Genomic DNA, 23325 nt, shown 5'->3' with positions numbered 1-23325 from the left:
AAGTTAAGTGCCTAATGGGTGGAGGCTACCACCCAAATTGCAGAGGGATTGGGCAAAGGGCTGGTTTTTGGTGAATAGTTGAAGTTTACTCATCTTTAAGGTTTCCCCCTATAAGGTATAATGGAGGTTTCAGCAGTTCCATAAGTGCACTTGGAGGGCGCTGGGGTGGCCCAGAGTGAGTGGTGGTGTAGTGCACATAGGGTGCCAGCCACTCCCATGGGGTTGCTAACCCATGGGGTACAGGGTTCTGTTGTTTCTGAGGTGGTCTGAGTGTAGATTCTGTGGTAGCAAATGAGAGTGGATTCATGGTTTGTATTGAAAATCTCATTTGCTACCAGAGAATCTACTCTCAGAACACCTCAGAAACAACAGAACCCTGAACCCCATGGGCTAGAAACCCATGGGGGTGTCTGGTGCCCTTTGTTCACTACACCACCACTCACTCTGGGCCACCCCAGCACCCCCCAAGTGCAGTTATGGGGCTGCTGAAACCTAAATGATCTCCTATGGAAAACTTCAACAATTCACCAAAAACCAGCCCTTTGCCCAATCCCTCTGCAATTTGGGTGGTTGCCTCTACCCATTAGGCACTTAACTGTAGCTGGCACATGGCAGTTGACAATTGGCACTGTCTAAAAGACAGTCAAAATGAATAGAAGAAATGAAGGTGTGTAATGAATCCTCATAAGGATTCATTGAGTGAAGGTTATTATACACCAAAGAATCCGAACACTTGAAAAATAGTGACCACACATTTTGCTCCATAACTCCACTTCTATAAGGGCTAGAGCTTAGCTTTCTTTTTTAAATGAAAGCTGGGAATCTGGGGAAATTAATAGGACAGATCCAAAACCCGAATCAATTCAAACTGAATCAGCTGCGATTTGATTTGTACCCGAATCTAGCCAATGGACCACAGGGGTGATTCGTTTTGTCTTCGAATCACCCAAATCAGCTAGATTTGGGTACAAATCGATTTGTATCCAAATCGATTTGCACATCCCTAATTCCTGACAGTCAAGGGACCCTTGGCAAGAGCATGGGAAGCTGTGCTAGTGGCTGCAGGGGGAGTGGGGGAAGCACAAAGAACTAGTGGAAAGCATCTCCAAGCAGTATCCAGTGTCTCCTCCTCCTCCCACTGCAGCCTCCAACACAGCATCCCAAAGGCTAAGGGCCCCTTGATCCATGGGAACAGCTTTTCCAACTGCAGGAAGAAGGGGAGAATTGCTTCCACTCACTCTTTGTTCTGCATGCACTGCTATGAATGCCACCCAGTGTTTGTGTAAGTGGTACAGGTAATGCTGCACAGTGAAAGACTGCTATATATTCCAAATAACCTTCGGAAATAAATTGCTGGAAGCAGATCATTAACTCCCTCGCAACCTAAGGCATAGATAGTGGAAACCAAATTAACTCTTTCCTTGATATTTCCTTGATCCAAGCACAACACCTGTGGTTGGTGTTGGATGTTTCCCCAACACCAAGCAGGACGGGTCTTGAAATCTACACTTATGATATGACATTTCCCAATCCAATTTTGGTGGGGGGCGGGGGGGGGTCAACTAAAGATGTATTGGGAAGCAATGAAGTGGCAAAAGGCTTTGCATGATACATGTGTAACTGAACCAATAATGAAAACATGCCTTTCACCATCCTTTGGCCACTCCACATAGAAGATCCATATCAAAATAAGAGAGAAATTAAGCGCTACTGAAATGCGCAAGACAAGTTAGTTGTGACTAACTCAAGCCCCATTAATTTCAGTGGGAATTTGTCATGACGACTTTCCTTGGATGCAACCCTGGTTGTTTATAACTAAATGCTGGCCAAAAAAGCCCAGACTGTGTGAACTACGTGGGATGAATGCACTGTCAAAATCTGAACATCTGATTACAGTACTCAGACAGCAAACCTAGACATCACTATGTTTGACTGACTGAACAGTATTTTAAAATGACTTGCAAATTAGATATATGTATTCAATAATAATGCACAACAGATTTAATGACACCATATAGTAGTTTTTGGCAATACTCATACATATCAATAGAAGCCCACTGACATACTAGGAGTAAAAGAAACAGCATCTACATAAGCTTAAAAGCTCAGAGGGACTTAATAAAGTCACACTTAGGCAGCCAAACAACTGGTGTCTCCACAATATTGGCTTAGTAGTGATGAAAGATTAAGGTACTATTAATAATCCAGGCAAAACAAGACATGAAACAGAAGTCATGTTACCAACATTTTGCACCCCCAAATCATATAATCCAACTTGTTCCAATGTTTCTTGTTTCTTGAAGTGCTCATATACTCATAGTCACACCCAGAGCCTAATTCCCTGCTGTCACTACTGAAAACTTCTCATGCAATGTTGACACCGTGGGCTGATTCAGAAGCAGCTCATGATTCAATCGTCCTAGGACTGACTGGAGAATGCAGGTGTGTATGATAGCTGGTGGGGAAATCACGTTTGAAAAACTAGGGTACAGGATGAAGGGTTGTGCCCTTTTCCTTAACAAGCTAGCTTCTATAAGCAAAATTCTTTATATATGGGAGGATTCAGACACGTAAGCCTCTCCTTCCCCCCTCAACCTCTATTGTCTCAGGTGCTTTATAAATCCTACTTTTCCGTGAAAGTCACTCAACTGACTAGAACACTTCATCTCCAACCTTTTTCATCTACAAGTTTCATCTGTAAGCTAGATAGAAAGCTTACCTTTCTATCTAGAACTGTAAGAAATTATGTTACTGAAGTCCATTTATCAGAGTCAAATGATAGGGATTCTGGTTTCTAGATAGCTAAAAGCAGACAAACAAAAGACACAACACAAAAACTCCTTCAAACTTCTAAGTTGGAGCCCAAGCACAAAAACTTGTGTGTATCCAGCAATTATTTATTAGTATCCAGCAATTATTTATTAGTTAAGAGTCTTAACCAACATGCAAAAGCAGCAACCCAATCTTGGAGCGTGTGTAACATCAGCACCTGAAAAACTTATAGCGGAAGCTTTGCCCAGTGTGATACAACATGCAAAATTGAAGCCGAAGCCAATTTACTGGGCTCCTCTCAAAATATTCTGCTCGTATGAGGCCTTGATGCTTAGTCACAGCAGCTCAGGAACTGTTTTAAGTATTAATGCACTTCTGAGGAAAGCTCAGTGATAGAGCACATGCTTCATATGCTGAAGGTGTCAGCCTCAATATCCAAACAAAAGATAGTGTTGGGAATACCTTTTGCAGATACTTCTCTTGCTCTTCACAGTTTTTTTGCATGGCTTAACACAAACATTTGTAGAATGACCTATCAAATGTGAAATCAACTGCTGGTCATAATTACCAGATTCAGCACTATGGCACTTGTAACATTGTCTGCAATTATGTGCACAGAAGCTCTGAGACAGCTTGAGCTTGTTTCAGGAGAGAGCCTGACACATGGACAGATTTCCAGGTACATTTGCTTAGGCGCATTTTCAGGTTGCTGAGTCAATCTTGTCATTGGTCACCCTACACTCCAGCATTCCCTTCTTCCAATTAGAACTGGAGTAGTCATCTAAGTTGTATTTCTGGGAACAAACAAGGTACAGGAAACCGCATGCTGCAACTAATAACTGTTGGTCCAGACCATAATGCTGGCAATGCTTGTGACTGTGAGAGTCTGCTAAGCATTACAGTCATCGATAAGCCTTGAAGATGAATGTCTCAAAAGTATTTACATGATACAGGAGCTAGAAGATACTTTGGGGAGAAGCTCTCTCTCTAGTCAAGTACTTTTAATATACACTAGCTGACCTGGTGCAGACCTGTCTCCCCACCATCCATTCAGCCATTCTCCCCCGCTCCCTTCAGCCCCAGTTTGTTCTCCCCCCTTCTCTTCAGCCCCAGCCACTTCCTCTGGGCAGCTGGCCAGCCAGCCCTTTCCCTGGCAGGCTGCCTGGCTGCCGCCGCTTCCTCTCATCACCTAGCAGTGGTTGGCCTGGCCGCTGTTTCCTCTCGCCGCCCGGCGCTTTCTCCCAGTGCCGATGCTTCCTTTCACTGGCCATTCGCCTTCTTCTCCCCCTCCCCTCGCTTGCAGAATTCCATGAGAGCTGCCTTGCATGGGATTAGCCATGGGTATGTCTCAGCGAATTAAATATATAAAAGATAGATGCTTAAAAGTTTTAACTGGCAGCACTGACATATTTTAGAGCACACATCCTTAAGGTAAAGCCTTATATTGTTATACTTGTGCACGTGTGTGCACACCACTCCAGCTTTACTCTCTAGTTCATTCACAGGGGTATCACAATTGTTGGGATACTTGTACATGACCTAGAAATCTGAAATTTGTTGTCCAAGCCCTGATTACTAGGAAAATCTGAGAACTGGACATCTGTACTCTTTTCTGAAACAGGATTCAAAGTGCACTCTAAGAATGGTTAAGCAACTTCAGGTCACCAAGGTTCTATTACTAGAAACCCAGGAGTCAAAACTGGAGATAAGTTTTCCTAATCTAGCAGACGCTGCATTCTAGTACAGAGCAAGCCAACTTGAACCAGAGATGGGATGTTGGAGCATGGGGGTTCCACAGCATCTTCAGACTTCGAGGAAGGGTCAGTACCAGTAGCCAACAGGGACGATCATGTACATTTACACAATATTAAGTTCATTTACTAGCACAGTATTAAAAACATAACTAGCAGGTACAATTGTTCAGAATGTGTGAAAGGTTTCAAAAATGTATCTTTGCACATGCCTGCTTCCAGAACGGTAGGTTTAAAGCCCCCATCAAAATACTCAAAAGAATGGTTAACAACTGCAAAATAGAACTAAAAGAACGGTGAGCCATGTAACGAAGATAGCTAAACACTATAAGCTTAGCTGAACGGAAGTAATCTTTGGCAGTCTCACTCTTCTGAAGATTTAAACACTTTACAACTTCTTTCCCGAGACACAACTGTTTTAAAGCAACACAGAAAAGTCAATGACTTAAGGAGAAAATTATAGGCCCCATCACTCCCACCCACCCTTCTAGGATCAACACAGTTCAAACCAGGATATTGCAAAACAATCTGTTCCCTCAAATCTTCTCAAAAGCTAAGTGGACTGCCTTGCAGTACTGCTTGAAGGGAAATCTTTTCCAAATGGGAGGCCAGCAATTTTTTCAGACAACCCACATTCTTTATATTCCTGTGTCATTCGGTATCCGGGATCAAGGTCCTCCTCAATTATCTTTCTTGATTCAGCCGTTTTGTTGACAGTGTCAAAAATACCTTCAACTTTGCTCCTTAGTTTTTGACATATGGACCTAGTTCTCATGAACAGCATATGAGGTTGTAAACTTGTGTCTGGACTGCACTACTATAGACTACAGGTAGGAACTTGCATAACTGAATGCTCTTGTACAAAATAAACTTTTTGAAACAGAAAAAGTTGCATATCAGAGATGAGGTTGGAACCCTTTCCCATGACATCTAGTTTTCTGAATGCATAGAAATTGTTTTATATGTAGGCGCTGCTAGTAACATGAGTCCCCATCTGCAATCTAAAGAGGTAAGATCCAAACACAGGTTTACCACCTCATCTGCTATTTGTCAGAATTACACCACTGTATCAAGTTCTTTCTCTCTTCTTCCCTCTGCCTCATTTGGTGATGCTTCTTTCCAAAGTTATTTCAACTTTTACAAGAACTTCTCATGCTTTGGTGCTTAGCCATTAGTGGTTTGGCTGGATCTTTGCACCACTCTGAAATCTGAAGTTTAGGGTATTCAGGCAGCTCCAGCATTTGGTGACAGAAAGAGCTTGTGCCTCTTTGCCTGCTGGCACCATTTCTGCCTGGTGATAAGCATAAGCATTGTCCTTCTAATTAGGCAAAAGAATCTTTCATAGCCATTGACTACCTGTACCTTGTTTGTATGAGCAACTAAGCAGGGACACACAGAACCTGAAGCAGCAGAGGATAATATGCTCAAAAGTTATTTGGGACTTGGACAATTTTAATTTTAATGAGCTTTATTTTGGTTTAAATGTTTTCTTATTTTAATTGTTTTATTATGTGCTTTTTTATTTTAATGTAAACCACCCTGAGCTACTTTAGGAAGGGCAGTATATAAAAGCAAACAAACAAATGACACTCCTCTCTAATTGCAGCAGATGAAAAGGTGCAATAGTTGCCATCTTGTAAGTATATTAGGAATATACTTTTTGGATAAGTCATGTGTAAGACAGCAAGTATGCATATGTATCAGCCATTCTCTATGCCCGGGAAAGCCAGCCTTAGTTTTCTCCACATAATCTTTTCTGAGAGCCATTAAGTATGGCTCCAATGACCTGCATCAATGGCTAAATGGAAGCAAGCAACCCAAAGCGGTTTACAATATTAAAAGAAGCAAATAACAGATTAATAAAACGTTGTCTTTTTGGGAGCTGAGGACAAGAGCTCCCTAGCCTGGGTGAATCCTTTCTTGTCTTCCTCTCAGGGCACACTGGACCAAAGTTTCATGTGAGCAACTATCTATGACTAAAAACCCAATCATGCAAAATGACCCCAAGGAAAGGAAGGGCAACCTCTGGAAGGCACAGTTTGCCTGTGTTATTTGTGTACTAAGATCATTATACCCTACCCTTCAGGTGTTCATGCTCATGCCCGGTGTTCATGCTCATGCCCAGAGCCCCTGGTGGCGCAGTGGTAAAACTGCCGCCCTGTAACCAGAAGGTTACAAGTTCGATCCTGACCAGGGGCTCAAGGTTGACTCAGCCTTCCATCCTTCCGAGGTCGGTAAAATGAGTACCCAGAATGTTGGGGGCAATATGCTAAATCATTGTAAACCGCTTAGAGAGCTCCGGCTATAGAGCGGTATATAAATGTAAGTGCTATTGCTATTTCTGTGTGCGTGCACTCACTCTCTCACACGCATGCACACACAGTGACAGTAGTCTGTTTTCCTTAAAGCTGAACCAGGAAGATGGCCAAAATCTAGGAGAGACTGCACAGAGAAATTCCCGCCCTAAACTTGGTTGCCAGAGTTTAGTGTTCTGGACTTCAGCCTTGATGTGGCTCCAACCAAATGGACCTTACCAAGATTTGCTGGCTGACCAGAGCCTGGATGCTCTGTAGGGCTGGAAAGAAGCTTCTGCATCTCATTTTGTGTGCCCATAACACTGGCAGCACACTCACTGGTACGTAGGAGGCCCCTCTCTAAGCCTAACAGGAACACTCTTCAGAAATGCCAGACACTAAAGGCCCTTCTGAAACTCCATTGGGCGAGACTTCAAAATTTGGCCAGAATGTTACCTTGAGGAGGAATTCTCTGCCCCCCTTTTAAAAACCAAACCTTTACAGTACTGATATTCTAGCAGGAGGTCAGCTGAAGTGCTGTGTAAATTGGGACAGCATTCCCCAATTCTTGTCATGTCAAAAATACAAGTTGTTTCTTTAGAGAGATGTATATCTGCCCCAAATGTAGAGAAACAGATACTTCATAAGAACATGATAAACAGCCCTGCTGGATCAGACCTAAGGCTAGCATAACCGTGCACACCGCTCTTGGCTCCTTGGAGGAAGAGTGGGACAGAAATGTAACAAAAACAATGTAATCTAGTCCAGCATTCAGTTTCACACAGTGGCCTAACCGATGTCTTGGGAAGCCATGCAACCAGATGAAAGCATCTCCTGCCCCTCTTCTGCAATTGTATTTGGAGACAATCTGCTTCTGAACATGGATATAGCCTATAGCCATCAGGATTAGTAGCTACTGATAACCTTGCACTTTATGAATTTGTTTAAGTCCTGCTTAAAGCCATGCAAGTTGGTGGCCATTACCACATCCCATGATAGATAATTTGACATAATTACGTGCTATGTGAAAGAGTACTGTCAGTCGTAAATTTCTTGGCAATCAGTTATCAGAATATTATGACCTCACATTTAGAGATCTCTGCAAATTTTCAGCAGCAAGAATATGAATATGGTTGGTTATATTTAATAAAGTGCACACACAGTTTAGGCCAGTGTAGCAGATAGTGCCAACAATTATCATGGGCTCTTGATGTTTTACAAATTTATGTGCAGTGTCATTACAGCTTTTAATTCATTGTGAGAGAGCAAAGGTAACAATTTATCTTAACATGTGAAGTTGCCAAACCTCCTAATGAAGTCATAGTGACAGCATTCAAGAGAAGCAACTCAGAATTGTGGAACCTCAAGTTTACTGTCCTTACATATAATATTTTTTAAGAAAGTGAAGCTGAAATCTTGGTGGGAACTAAAGAATCATGTTCAGTCACTGGGAAAAGGCTTTAAAGGAGTCTATCGTTTCTACATTTCAGCCATATGAATCTATTACAACTTGCACACAGCTTGTGAAAATGACTCTTCCACAGAGCCAACACTGCTCTTGTGTGGAACTATTTCAGAGGTTATTGTCCAGGCACATTCAGCATGGAGGTATTAGATAGTTGTTTAGCATGGTGACAACTATCTTTCCCAGAGTGACTGAGCCACAAGGTCCTGGCTCTTTACAGCTTTGGCATAACCCATGTGCAAGCCAGTCACTTTTGTTCAGTGGTCCAAACATGGTCATAGCCTGCTCACTTACATTCTAACCACTTTATTCCTGGCCTCCATCACATAAAAATGTAAGTGAGTACACTGTACTCCTCTATCCCACGAAGGAGTACAGTGCAACTAGGGCTGCTTCTAACTGGCAATTTGGGACTGGGTGCTATTTTTCTGCAGCTCCAATGAACTTCCAAATACCACAGGAACCAAGAGTGAGGTATTACCAAGGTGTGATAGCTGGGAAATATGAGACAATCAAATAGGATATGGACGATCTGCAAAGACAATTCTTAGGGGTAAGCAACAGCTGGGTTGCTGTACAAGTTACATGGCAAGATATAAAGGGAACTTATGGGAGTGTGTGGAGATAAAGGGAGAAAAGTCCTTTCTCCCCACACACTCCCATAAGCTCCCTTTATATCTTGCCATGTAACTTGTACAGCAACCCACCTGTTGCCACCACTAGCCCTATAAAGCAGGTCAGAGATTGCTGGTAATGTGCCCAAGTTGTTAACTGAGCTGAATGGGAATAAATAACTTCCTACCAACTCTCCCTCCACCTTAAGGGCTCTTGGTCCCTGCTTTCCATTGCAAGATCCAGGTTGGCCCCTCCCAGTCAGATACCTTTCCCAATTGAGATGTAGCTCTGGGGAGGTGTAGTACTGAGTGCACCCAATTCCCCAGCAGCAAAAGGATAGGGGAAGGGGGGGGGGAGTGGCTACCTCCTCTGCAATTTGCACCTCTGCTCCTATCCCAACTTGATGGGGCCCAGCACAGATTTGCTGCTGGATGAATTCCAACAGCTTCAAACTAGTGCACATGTAGGTGTGTGTCATGTGTTACGTGACACATGGCTACTAGCCTGAGGGCTACAGGCCACCTCCAGCCTCAGAGGCAGGATGCCTCCAAATACCAGTTGCAGGGGAGTAACAGCAGAAGAGAGGGCATGCCCTCAGCTCCTGCCTGTGGGCTTCCAGCAGCATCTGGTGGCCACTGTGTGAAACAGGATGCTGGACTAGACGGGCCTTGGGCCTGATCCAGCCGGGCCATTCTTATGTATTTCATTTTTACATTTATATCCCGCTCTTCTTTCAAGGAGCCTGGAGAGGTGAACATGGTTATGTTTATCTCCACAACCCTGTGAAGTAGGTTAAGTTGAGAGAAACATGACTAGCCCACAGTCACTGAGTGAGCTTCATGGCTGAGTGGGAATTTGAACTCCCGTCTCCCCAGTCCTAGTCTAATATTCTAAATGCAGTGGTTCTCAACCTGGGTTCCTCCAGAGGTTTCTGAACTACAACTCCCCATATCCCCAGCCACAATAAATTGTAGCTGGGGATGATGGGAGTTGTAGTTCAGCAACATCTGGAGGGACCCAGGTTGGGAACCACTGCTATGCTGGCTCTGAGCCCTTCCCCCTGCCACATACACACATACTTTCTGAGCCCTTCCCCCTGCCACATACACACATTCTCCAGCTCTTGATCCAATCGTCACACCAGTCTTGATGGTTGGGTGGGTGGAAAGATTAGTCTCTTCTTATATAGTTCTTTGTACACCAATTCTGATGTATGTGTTTTTTTTCCAAACAATGTGTAGTGGTGTCTGTTACATTCCACATATTTAACCAAATACCACATTTGGTCAGAACACATCTACCAATGGCAGTGCTTCAATTGGACTGCAATGATATTGATCAGCATACACTGACAAAGCATCCTACATTGCAGGGTTTGGTTTCCTAGAGTTCCCTACTGCCAGAAAGCAAGCTTTCGATTCAATTCTGGGCTGGAGTCCAAAAACTGAACCACGTAGGTGGGCAAATGCAATAAAATGTCATGCTGTATGAGGAAAGTGAAATTTCGATCTGATTTGGAATGCAAAGGACTCAAACAAGATTAGTTATGGGAGGAAGGAATGGAACAGCACTGCTTGCCAGACATGAAAGCATGCAAATTTTCTTATTCTACCAAATGCAATGACTATTCTAGTTGCAGAGGTGAAGATCATCACCACTACTAGCCATGTTTGTCCTACACTCCCATTTGCAGTGCTACAAAAGTCCTCTCTTAATTGCTGTGCTGCATGCATGGCCATGCAACATGCTTGACCAGAAGCATTAAGGGCTAGAACAAGTGTCCTTGTCCTGGAATCCAGGCAGCCACAATGGCTTCCATTCTTTCCTTCCATAACTCCTTCATCAGCTGTAAATTGTTACCAGCTATTTTGAGCTCTTGTGTTATTTTTAGGGCCTCAGAAGATCTGTATGAATGGCAAAATACACTATCAACTCCTGTCAATAACGTTCTGGATGTGGTGCTCTGTTTGAAGATGTTGGTGTATAGTAGGCCAAGAAGGTGAGCACTTAAAAGTCAAGTTCAAAATTGAGAAATCCACTTTAGTACCAACTTCTGACAGCAGTATAAGTAATTTAAGAAGAGAAAATAAAACAGAATAGATTGCTTTATGATCTAAAGATTAGATTACAGAAGGTATTTTACTTTAACCTGAAGTTCAAGTTGCAAAAAAATTGGAAACAAAGCAGCTCCTTACCTTGTTTTCCTCCAAAAACTTCAATTTAACTGATACATCACTGCGCATTTTATCATATTTCTCTTTATGTACTTGGAATAGCTGCTGTGACTGCTCAATCTTTGGCAAGGTGTTTGCATCACGTGGGCCAAGATTCAGTTCTTCTAGATCTGTGCGATAAGCATCATATTCAATCCTGAGGAGAAGAAAGAACTGACATGACCCACACAAATCTGCACATAGCAACCACAAAACAGGCATTTGTTTCAAAAACAAAGTACATTATTATCTTTGTCAATACTTGTGTCCAATTCTACAATTTTTACAGTCTGAAAGACTCTCCAATTTGGGCATAAAGCATGGACTGAAGTAATCATGCATGTAACAGAAATCTTCAGAAGAGATACAAATTGTTTCTATCAAAGTTTATTTTGAACAGTTTTACATTTTATATCCCACTCTTCCTCCAAGGAGCCCAGAGTGGAGTACATAGTTGTGTTTATTCTCAACAAGTGAAGTAGTTTAACCTGAGATACAAGACTGGCCCAGAGTAAGAACATAAGAACAGCCCTGCTGGATCAGGCCCAAGGCCCATCTAGTCCAACATCCTGTTTCGCACAGCGGCCTACCAGATGCCGCCGGAAGCCACAGGCAGGAGTTGAGGGCATGCCCTCTCTCCTGCTGTTACTCCCCTGCAACTGGTAATTCAATGAGTTTCATGGCTGAGTGGGAATCTGAACTTGTGTCTCCTCAGTCCTATTCCAACCACTACGTCATTCTGGCTCTCAAATACATATATGAAGTTAAGGAGGAAGCTACAATGCCCTCCTCTGTTGCAAGCCTGACAGTTCTTATGCACATAGAATGGAAAGTGGAAGAGTATACATTTCCATGCTTACTGGAGTAGGTTGGAAGAGAGCACCATAAGTTTGCTTAGTTTTAATGCAGTATAAAAACAGTATAGTATAGTACTTTTTTGCATTTCTATCCTCTTGAATGAGGTTTAACTTCAGTTGTGTTTTATAGCACTGCAAACCAAAATTCAAACCTCTAAACCTCACCCCATTCCTTATGAAGGACCACCTCATTGTGATATGGGATCTCACTTCAGTTAGTGGGATTATTGTTGATTGACTCATTATTTCCTTTGTTTTTAGTTACACTTTACATGCTTCATTAATTCCATCTTCTCTCTCATTTCTAAATTACTCTGCTGTCATGCAAACAGCAACAGAATCAGTAATGATTCCATTTTTATTTAATGAGCTCACTATAGGAGGCAATGGAGGATATTAAATCTATTCTAATGGACATTCAACAGCTAACCTCCAGCCCTTCTTTTTAGATGTTGTTACATGAGGCTTCTATGTTGGTATATTATCTATGATTTACTTCTTATCTGAATGTAGTATCTGTGTGTGTATATATAACTGATCACTGATCGTAATAAAGCTATTCTTCATTCTTCTTCTAATGGACATATTACTCCGTTATATGAAAAACCTATTTTTCCCTAATACCACTTTGAAAAAAGTGAAATATTACAGTTTGATAATCCTAAAGTTGAATATAAGAAGTTGAATATAATCTGTAAAAGTAATTAACATGGAAGTAAGGGAATTGATTGCATAACCAGAACTTTCTTGGAAGCATTTTTCAAAGCACTTCCACTCTCAGAGGCAAGTCACTTTTTAAGTAAAACACCTTGCCTCTTCAGCGGTGGGAAAGAGCCACTGCAGAAAAATTACTATGAAAGCTATGTATAAGGAGCATACATGGCTCCTTATAAAATTATAAATGAATTGTCTGGAACAACACACCATATCTAGATAATATAGTAAGTAGCTTGCTTGTTTCTCAAAGCAATATAATGCAAAGAGACAATATTGTATAAACCATTACCTAGCACTTTCATATTGCTTCACAGTCATTAATGTATCCTCAATAGTTTTATTCACCAAAGTGTTCACACTAGCAATAAAGAAGTTAATTGCCCCGAGAAGAGTTTCACCGTTTTTAGCAAGAAGTTTCTGAGTATCTGCATTATATCCAAACTCCTCCTGCAAAAGAAGAGCATAGAACTATCAATGGTGTTTTTGAATACTGTTCATTAAGCACCAAACCATTTTTGTACTATCGCAGCTGTCAAAAGATTTCAAAGCTCACTCTTAATTCAACCATTGCAGTTAAGCTTGTTGATCTTCAGTCAAGCTCTCTCAAAGTATGTTCTCCATTTAAGGAACTTAGGGATGCTTCAGACATTTCTTTATACACATGCAAGTATACTCTCTTAAACGTGGCATGGGTGTTTCCCCACCCTGCTATACCTAGATACACAGATGCATGCACTGGTTTCTCAACTGGGGGAAACATGCTTTTCAAAATGAACACCATCAGAACTGCACGAGCTTACACGAGAACCTCTTATCCATGGTTTTGTGTATCTGCGGTCGGGCAATTGGCACCCAACCTCAGTATACGTAAAAAAATCCAGCAAAACATTTTCACATATCTATGGGGACAGACAGGTGAGTGGAAATGACCTCTGAGGCCATTTGATAAATTCTCACCCACCATTTCGTTTAAAGGAAGCCATTTTCTGGCTTATTTTGTTTTTTAAAAAGAAAAAAAACCACCTGCATTTTTTTGCAGAAAACATGAAAATTGCAGTGTTTGGAGGCACTGCTGGACAGCTGGGGACAGACTGAGCATGGTAGGGCACCCCTCCACACAATTTCCCCCACTTTCAGGCCGTTTTTTGTCCCATCTTCACTAGCCCTTCTGCAACATTTGTACCAGCTCCTTCATACTGTTTTCACCCTTTTGCCCCCTGCCCAAGAAACTTAGCCCCCCCCGCATTCCCATCACCCTAATGCCCCATTATCACTAACATTTCACTATCGGCACCCCTGACCGTGTGGAATAGTATCCCTACAGATAAAGATGTTCTCTTGTACTGTGAAAATTCAATCTAACTGGCAGAGATTCATAGTATTATTTAGTTATCAACATTTCATAATATTTTCTAGTAACTGTGTTTTCTTTGTTTCAATTAAGCCAGTAGTCAACATTACTGAAAGCTGAATAACACACTGTATTGAAATTTCCACACTGTATAAAGGTAGTCAATTTACAGGAAAGTAGGATATTTAACCAATACAATCAAAATCTTACATGGAGTTCTAACGATTTCAGACTCAAGTCTGCAAATGCATCTCCAAGTTGCCTTTGGGTATGCACCATCTGGAAAAGCTGCGTGGACAAGGTCTGTGCCAATTTCAAGACGTTTTCGTACTTCTTTTTGTTATCCCTTAGTACTTCTATTTGCGCTTCCAATTCTAGATCTACTGTTCGTGAGCCTCGTCCCAGCTTCTCAGAGATTATCTGACGAGTGCACTGTAAAGTTTGCAAGGTTAAATTACAATGGTTAAAATTAATGGTTCATTTTAATTAACCAATGGTTAAAATTAATGATGTCTAAAGTTTATTAAGTACAGCATATACACATTCTTAAGTTTACAATCTTAATGTACATCAGTTAAAGCTATTGTAAAAATTCTACTTAATATACCCTGTTCAGCCACCTCATACCACTGCCATACACCTCTTAAATACTGACAGAAATTAACGAGCCCTCTGGAATATCACATTCAGAAATTTGTGTTCAAAACCAAACTACTACTAGGCTAACAGCACTTATTGCTATTATACACACAAAGGGCTCTTAAGGACTACTTTTAATTCTATCCCCAAAGAATAAAGTATGAGAAACCAAACACTTGTGAAGAACTCTTGTCTGGTGAACCCCATCAGGCATGAATTAACATCATAACTGCCTGACAAATGATCAGAGGTGGAAAGCAAGCTGCCTTTCCTAAGGGGCCCTGGGAAAGAGGACCTGAGCTTGAGGATGCACTACACAGGGTGCCCATCCTCTGAGGCCATTCCCCTCCCATTAGCCAAGGGGGGGGGGTGGCGTGTTCACTGCTGAAAGGATGCTTTGGAAGCTGCTGTTAAGTCTGGAGGATGTGTGCCACAGTGCGCATCCAAGCCCAAGTTGCCTTCTTCCCATTAGGCTCCAAGTTTCATGCTTCCTTTCAGCCTCTAGCTCTCCCACCCAAGTTGACTGAGGGCTTGCACTTGCATGATGTTCCCTGGCAGATGAGGAAACTGTGCATACAAATAATAGCCCTTGACCCCACATGGAAGAGGTGTGGTATTCCAACCCCTGATGATTTTCTGCAAGGAAGAAGGATCTGCCATTGATAAAGATCCTTCCCTTTAGGCCCCAGGGATGTCTGCATGGGCATATCACCCTTTCCAAATAGCTACCTGTGCTTTAATTCACTGACCTGATTCAAAAAACCCATTTTAAACAAGCTGAACCTATGGCTCAAAACGCCTCATCAGCTGCAGTGAAAACCAGTGACTCTTAAAAGTGAGCATGTCAACTTAGGTTGGGATCAGAAATCTCACAGTAAGTTAAAGGCTACTGCAGGGAGCTTTGTGTGTTCAAAGGGGGCGGGGCGGGGCGGGGGGGCGGACACTTGGCATGAAAATATCCAGGCAACGAATTGGAACTACACTTCAGGTGCTATGCAAATAAAGATAAATGCCATTGAGGTAGAATGTAATCAGGGTATGGTTGATTCTTTCACAATATTCATGCTACAAGGCAAGTTCTGACAGTTTCCCCACAGATAGGGATAAGCCAACACAGATGACAAGAAAGAAAAGAGGAGAATTTTTCTGCAGTCAGGCCCTGCATCTAGTCATGACTGAAGCTTCATATTCTGTTCAGTAACAAATCCGGGGGCGGGGGGGGGTGGCAGAAAAATTAAACTGAACAGTATCAGAGGGGTTTAAGACAATGCGAAAGACAAAGTCACTAGCAGTTCAAGTCAAAACAGTCTTGGGCAAAAATATCAACACAGCTCAAAAGCTTTAGGCAGTTCCATCTATGTAACGATTCTCATATTAAGCAGTACACACACTCAGTACACCAAGAGAGTACACAGTACGGTTATGAACATGTTCTTCAGAAGTTTGTGAAGTGGATGGGAAAGCTCCATGAGGTCAAGACTGCTTCAAGCTGGATAACCTGGTGAGCAACCAGGTTTGTTAGCAGGCCAGCTTAGTACCAAACATTACATTAAGGAGTCTTTTGCAGGCCTGCACAACTTTGGCCCTCCTGCAGATGTTTGACTACAACTCCCATAATTCCTGATCATTGAGTATGGCTGGGAATGATGGGAGATGTAGTCCAAAAACTGCTGGAGAGCCAAAATTGTGCAGCTCTTGTCTACTGTCATCCCCACCCTCCATGCCTCCTGTCTACTCACTGGGAAAGGAATACAGGAGTTACCACAACTCATCACGACTGCCTTATAGGAATGGCAGATTGGTGAAACTTGAGAGAGACTACATGCAGCCAGTTGGAAAGTTACCGATTTACTCTCCTCCAAGCTCCCAAAATTAATCTTTCCTTAGCCTGGTCACTGTGAAACATATAAGAAGTTTATACTACTAGCCCAGAGCCATCCTCACCACTTAATTTACGTGTCCGGCAGTCTACTGCAGACTGGATTGTTTGTGAACCATACACTCTCCATCCCTACTTGATATGGACAGATATGAGGGGTCAAAATGAAACTGTGAAGGCTTCATAATAGTTTCTAAATAAGAAATCCAAGATTTCACCTTCCCTATAAATATTATAGCTATATCCAAAGCAATGCCAAGTTTTTGATCCAAGGACCTCATTTCTGTGGCTTCTACAAGCCTGTGTCTAAGTCTAACATGGTTTTCTTCACAAATCATAATCCATTTTGAGAGTTCAAATTTAGTTTAAAATCTTGAAATATACCACAGAGATTTAAATGTTGATTTAGAACTTTGAATAGTGGTTTTGTGATCTTGTAAGTTGAGTTCTACTTGCACCAATTATGCAAATGATCTTCCGTAAAAGGCCAATTAGAACAGGCTGGTATAATTTAAACTGGTTCAGCCTGCAAAATAAGAACATGCGTATTTTTCTGGCTAAAGGGTAAATGTGTCATTTTGGGTTACTGCTGCTATGTAGACATTAGAGAACGAAAGAGCTCATTAAAAAGATTTCAGTTTTGTCCTGAAAAATGGAAACAAGCTGACTTTAGAGTTGTCCTTGTTTTGAGAGAACTTAAGCCACAATGCTGCAATGCACAACTAAGGCTGAATCCCAAAACACACTTAGTACATCTGAATACAGTAGGGCTTATCTCTGAGTAAATATGCATAGGACTGTGCTGTATGTTGACCACAATGATTGTAAAAAAGAGTGGCAGACACTTTTAAAGTGTTGAGATCTAGTTTATTTATGTATACAATACTTCTTTGTGAGCCACCTCAAGCTATGCAGGATGCAAGCCTTTAGATATGACTTCTACTGCTCACATCAGAGCGTTGGATATAGCTTTTCCTAGTTTCATTTCTCTTTAAGCACATAATGTTCACTGATTTAATAGCTACTGCCACAGCCTAGTTCACAGCCACCACAGTAGGTATCTGCATCTGCTTGTGCTCTAGGCTGGCAATTATGTCACCTGATTATGCTATTTTCATTCATACACTAGAACACATGCATTAGAAGCCTTTCATATAAGGGGTTTGACTGCAGTAGGACAACACTGGGTAGTTAACAGAAGTGGAAGCCCATTCACAACCACCGTGATTTGGCTGCAACACTAAACCAGGCCTCTACCACCAATTCTCACATTCATGTACGCATAGTGGTAATGAAACAGGACAAGAAGATTGTTCCTACCATACCATGTGTGCACTGCTTTCCAACATACATGCATTTCACATGCAATCCATACCTCTCAAAAAAGCAATGTGTATGAAGAATGTACCTATTCAACCTAGATAAGCTGTATGTACATGATATGTTGATGTATGGAACTGAGGTGCACAACACTGAGGGCAAGGCAGACTCAGTCTGCTCTGTGACACATTTTATATGCACACATTTATGAACGGTGCGAATAGGCCCATTGTGTTTTTCTGTGCAGACACACACATATATTGGGACTCCTTGATAAGGGAAAGATTGAGAGTGTGAACTGATTATTTGAAGATAAATGGCAACTGTGCATTCCTAAGTTGAAGACAACTGCATCTCAGCATATTGTTTGCAGATTGAACCAACACCTTCAGTGTTTTCAGAATATGTAGGAGAATTCTGTTAGATAGGGAGAGAGAGCTTCATAATTGAAAAGAAAAATGTGGTTGCTAGTGTTTGGTTGAAGATACACATTGCTGTGGTAGCACAAGTAGCCTTGGTGGCATGGAGAGTCCTGACACAGTAAGGAACTATTTCTTCCAGATTAAGGGTGTGGCGATTAACCTCACTGAGAAACTGCTGCAAGAGGACATAAGACATTCTCCACCCTGATCACAAAACAGCACCATGGAAACACAAACTGCAAAACAAGAGACAAGCTGAAATCCATGAAAAGGTGTAACAATGAAACTCAAGATCTTCTTGTGAACATTTTACAAACAGAAGCCTTAACAATGATTTAATTCACGACAAATGCAACAGTACCAGTACTGCTAGAAGATGACCATTCTGAATTACTATTTTAACTCAAGCAAGTTCACACAGCACTCAAAATAATCTTCAGCAAGAAGCAAAATTATGTTCCCCATTACATGCCACTATCTGGAAAAAAAACAAAACCCTTTTCATCTCCCAAGAGGTTACTGTAGCAGAAGGAAATTAAATTAAAAACAAAATATGGCTCTCTTTGCTTTCTAGTCTCGGCAAGAAACCAAATCCTTTTATACATGAAATACCAGGACACTAAACTACAATAATGAAACTAATCCAAACCTTGTAAGTGTTTAGGCTCCATCTTCTAACAAGCTCCAGTTTTTCCATTGCTGGGTTCTTTGCCTCTTCTGCTAAGACAACTGGTCCACTTTTCGGCTGCATTCTTAGACTGCCTGTTTAGAAGCCATGTAAGAGGTCAGACACAAGTGTAAACACAAAAGTGAGCTGTTTACAAAATATAATATTTTCAATATAATTCCAAAGAGAATACCTCACTAATTTGTGCCCTGATATTATGTAAAACAATTGCTTGGATATTTGCACCTAGTCTACTACTAATAGTAATTTACAGTTACTAGTCTCTGCTTAAATGTTCCAACAGATTATAACATTCTGCAATGTAGACCAAAATTATTACTGTATTTGCAAATGTTTAGTTGTTTATAGTCTGAAACTGATATAGCTGCCTAGGCACACTAGAGAATTGCGAATTCTCCTAGGCATGTGGAAAAAGTACAGATGGACCTCATTATCCGCAGGTGTTCTGTTCCCACCTATTTCCACAGATAACAAGGCATTGAGTATATATATGGTAATTGGGGGGTTAGGTACCTGGAGGGCAAAAATGGGCTAAAAATGGCTTTAAAATGTATATGTCAGAGAAATAAAGTGCCAGACCATGCTCTCCAGTTGTCCAGCAATGCACCCCCACGCGCCAAATTTTGCCGATTTTCCGTGAAAAATTGCAGTTTAAAAATCCCTACCTTGAAGAGCCACAAAATGGCTTTGTTTCACAAAATTGTGGCCGGAAATGACCTCAGAGGCCATTTCTGGACACCTAGGAACTGCAGTTCCGCAGGTATTAACCCTTTATTTAACTGTATATACCATGGTTGGGTGCACATGGCCTGACCATGGATACACGAAACCATGTGTCCTGGAGCTGTGGATGATGAGGTCCACCAGTATAGCATCTTATCTCTTCACTACATGTAGATATTTTACAAAGTCTAGTCACTACAAATATATGTGTAGCAACTGTGACTGTAGTTCGAACTATGCACACTTAACTGGGAGCAAGTGGGACATAGTGGGACCTGTCTCAAAGTTAAGAGCCAATCAGGTTTCAGGAGCATTTTTGCCTGGCATTCAATACCTTTTCTTTCTTTATTTTTTATTTAACACAACAAAAAACAAAAAAGTACAACTGTTTATGCCAATACAGAATGAAGCACAGTAAATTAAAACCCCTCTATAAGAAATAGTCTGAAATGCTAACTTTTTTTTTAAAAGGCCCTTTCCTGCAAGATATGGTGCCTTTTTATTTTAAAAGGAATCCCAACAAAAAGCAGTTGGTTTTCCCTTGAACTAGACCATGGTCCTTAATGCACAGTTAAAGTATCAGGTGACAGTTATATACCAACAAAGTATATCTGATTGCTGCTCAAATGTTCTCAGTGGAACCAATAGGCATTTTTTGTTCTCTTGCTATTTCTAGAACACTCAATTTACAGTTGCAGAAAGAGGTTACTCAGGGCAGTGTCACATTTCCTGCAACAGGTTATTTCTAGCTTGATTCATATGCATTGTGCTAAGCAAATATTTGAGAAACCAGAATGGATCTTGTATGTCAAAGTTGCAGTGATGCTTCAAACAGAGGCAGCTTGTTACCAACTCCACAGGGCAGTATGAAGTAGGCTTGTGCCCGAAACGTTTCGGCAGCCATTGAAAAGGCCGCCGAAACGTTTCGGGTGTCGGGGCAGATTTGGTGATTCGGCGCCGGCGGGGGTAGGGCTTTAAGGGCGGGGGAGAGTGTACTCACCCCCCCCCGCCGCGTTTCCCCCGCCGGCGCTCTCCGAATTTGAAGCCCCTCGGGGCGGCAGCGTTCCTCCTTGCCGCCCCGTTTGCCCCCTCGGCCGGAAGTGGCCGGAAGTTCCGAGCGCGCGTGCGCGCGCACGACGGGCACACGCGCGCTTGGAACTTCCGGCCACTTCCGGCCGAGGGGGCAAACGGGGCGGCAAGGAGGAACGCTGCCGCCCCGAGGGGCTTCAAATTCAGAGAGCGCCGGCGGGGGAAACGCGGCGGGGGGGGGGGGTGAGTACACTCTCCCCCGCCCTTAAAGCCCTACCCCCGCCGGCGCCGATAAATATCGTGCACATCCCTAGTATGAAGACAGACATATCTAAACATACAGGGGCATATACTATAAACCTACAATTTACTGGCATGGCGCTACCCATTTGCACATGATGTATTGCCCAATCAAAAGTTTAAGTGTTCAGCAAGATGTGTGAAGCAGTCCTGAGCAAGTGCACATTGCTTTGAAGCAACTATAGAGTGCTGCAAAAATATTGGAATGCAGAGGGGAGACATTAAGATTTCCACACTGGACGCACATCAGAACAAAGTTACAAATGAGAATGGTCCTTTCCAATGTTCCATTATCCCAAATTCAAGTTTTTCATTTGGTTCCCCAAGTGTAAAAAATAATCTTCACCACGATTCTCAAGTCAAGGCACAACAGTAGAATCCAGCCATGCACAGACATCAGCAAATGTAGAAGGTCACCATCAGCATGCTATATTTAGTTCAAATAAAGAATTTTAGGTAGGGAATATAGGTTTTATCTTTCAAGTTTGCTCTTATGACAAACATCTAGAAGACAGACAAAGCACTGTTGGAAAGTGCTCCAACCTGCAATATATGCCTCACCTATGCAAATAGGAGGGTGGGTTTCCTCACATCAGTAATCATATATAAACTAAAAAAGGAAGTGAGGCATAAGGAAGAACTTGCAGGCACAGGGAAGAACTGTGAACTTCTACTGATCATGTTGTTTTAGTACAGGATAGAGCATGTTGTGAAGCATTTCGACTTTTGCAGTTCCAAGAACTACAACCTGAGATGTTTGCTACATGCAAGGCAAACACCCAGTAGAGTCATGTTTTATTTATAATCAAAATGACAACTGATAGTGTCCCATTAGAAAAAGAGAAAGCAATAATCTATTTAATTGATTCATTATTATCCAGCTGATTCTCTTGTATAGTCTGATATTTTTACACTAAAAGCAGCCAGTACAACTACTCGATCACAATGCTTTGCATAAGCTCAGTATTCCAGGCATGAAAGGGTCTTGGTTTTTGAGCCTAGAGTGTAGAGAACTTGGACACCTTCAGAAATTTCTTTATAAAACCAACTACTAGTACAGTTTTCTTCATTGTAAGGCCCAGGAGCCAGTGAAAGCTCCCAACAATCCTAAATGTAGTGCCCTAATTGTTTATGGGGCTTGCGTGAAGCTTCAGCCAAAGCGGAATATTCTGCATAGTTCCATGGCACCATGCCAAGGCGACTGTTACCACTGGGCAGTGCTGCATTTTGTTCTACACAGTGGCCTCCTTTAAGGGAAATGGTGTCCTCTTGAGCCCCTGCATCATCGTGGAAGGTGTACACGGAATCCTGGGAAGTGTAGCCCTTCCCAGCACTTTCCCCACAGAGCTCTTAAGAGAGGACTTTGTCTCTTAAAGGGCTTTCTCAGAACTGAGAAAGCTACAGTTCTGTTCAAAGGTCAGCACAGTGTGAAATGGCTCTCAACTGAACGTTTTTTGCCAAAGTGGTCCTCACTCGAAAAATACTTAGAATCACTGCACACTAGTATATTTTTGCACACTAGTATATTCTTGCAACTTCATCATGCTACACACAGTCTGCACAATACTCCCGAGGTAGTCAAATACTCCTCCTTTTTGAGCTAGTGACATCACAATTAAACTTGCTCACAGCAAAAAAATCTGCTGTATAGCCTGGATTAGACAGGGAATCATATATTCCAAGGGTACTGAACACTACTACTACTTACTGATAAGTACAAGAATTAAAGTAGAAAAATTGCATGGTTTGTCATTCTTCAATGCATTTTCCTGAAGACAACATTGATTTGCTCATGCTTAATACTCAGAGGGAGCAAGATAGTATGCAGAAGGAAAAAGAATCAGTTACAAGCCAAGTGACAGAACCAGGAAAAAGCAGGTGTTATACTTAGTAACAGCAATAATCACAGGTCAAATAATTATATGCAAATTTGGGAGTTAGTGTTGCATCAGCAAGAGTGTTATCTGCTTAGACCTCCAAATACCTTTGGGAATAATTAAATCACTCCCTTGTCCAGCCAGTCTGCTAGCTGCTGCATTGCTAGGAGATATAACAGGTGACATGGGTAGCGATGAGGGACCTGGAAATGGGACATACATCATGAAAATTCATCTCTACTGGGTCAAATTTGAAATATTTGAAAAACCAGAATGGATCTTATATGTCAAACTTGCAACTCTGCTTTGAACAGAATCAGCTTGCTACCATTCTCCACAGGGCAGCTGTACCTCATGGCAAGCCATTTGGAGCATACTGACCAGATCTCAACCGTGCTGTGTCTTCTTGCCAC

General features: G+C 41.9%; 1 protein-coding gene across 5 annotated transcripts in view; it reads right to left on the bottom strand.

Annotated features, from left to right (window-relative positions):
* The window catches only part of ARFIP1 (ADP ribosylation factor interacting protein 1), a 53654-nt gene that overhangs the window by 4996 nt on the left and 25333 nt on the right, over positions 1-23325 (bottom strand). For 4 of the 5 annotated variants that reach the window (XM_053257235.1, XM_053257232.1, XM_053257234.1 and 1 more), the window contains 5 exons: positions 23020-23115; positions 18945-19057; positions 14246-14467; positions 12974-13131; positions 11093-11267 (listed from right to left, as the gene is read on the bottom strand). In XM_053257235.1, the coding sequence (XP_053113210.1) occupies positions 11093-11267; positions 12974-13131; positions 14246-14467; positions 18945-19057; positions 23020-23115 (764 nt within the window). The remainder of the gene's footprint in view (positions 1-11092; positions 11268-12973; positions 13132-14245; positions 14468-18944; positions 19058-23019; positions 23116-23325) is intronic. The other variant, XM_053257236.1, reaches the window with a different exon arrangement.

This window comes from Hemicordylus capensis, chromosome 5 (assembly GCF_027244095.1).
Source record: "Hemicordylus capensis ecotype Gifberg chromosome 5, rHemCap1.1.pri, whole genome shotgun sequence".
Taxonomy (NCBI): Eukaryota; Metazoa; Chordata; class Lepidosauria; order Squamata; family Cordylidae; genus Hemicordylus; species Hemicordylus capensis.
This window is presented reverse-complemented; position numbering and strand designations above follow the sequence as displayed.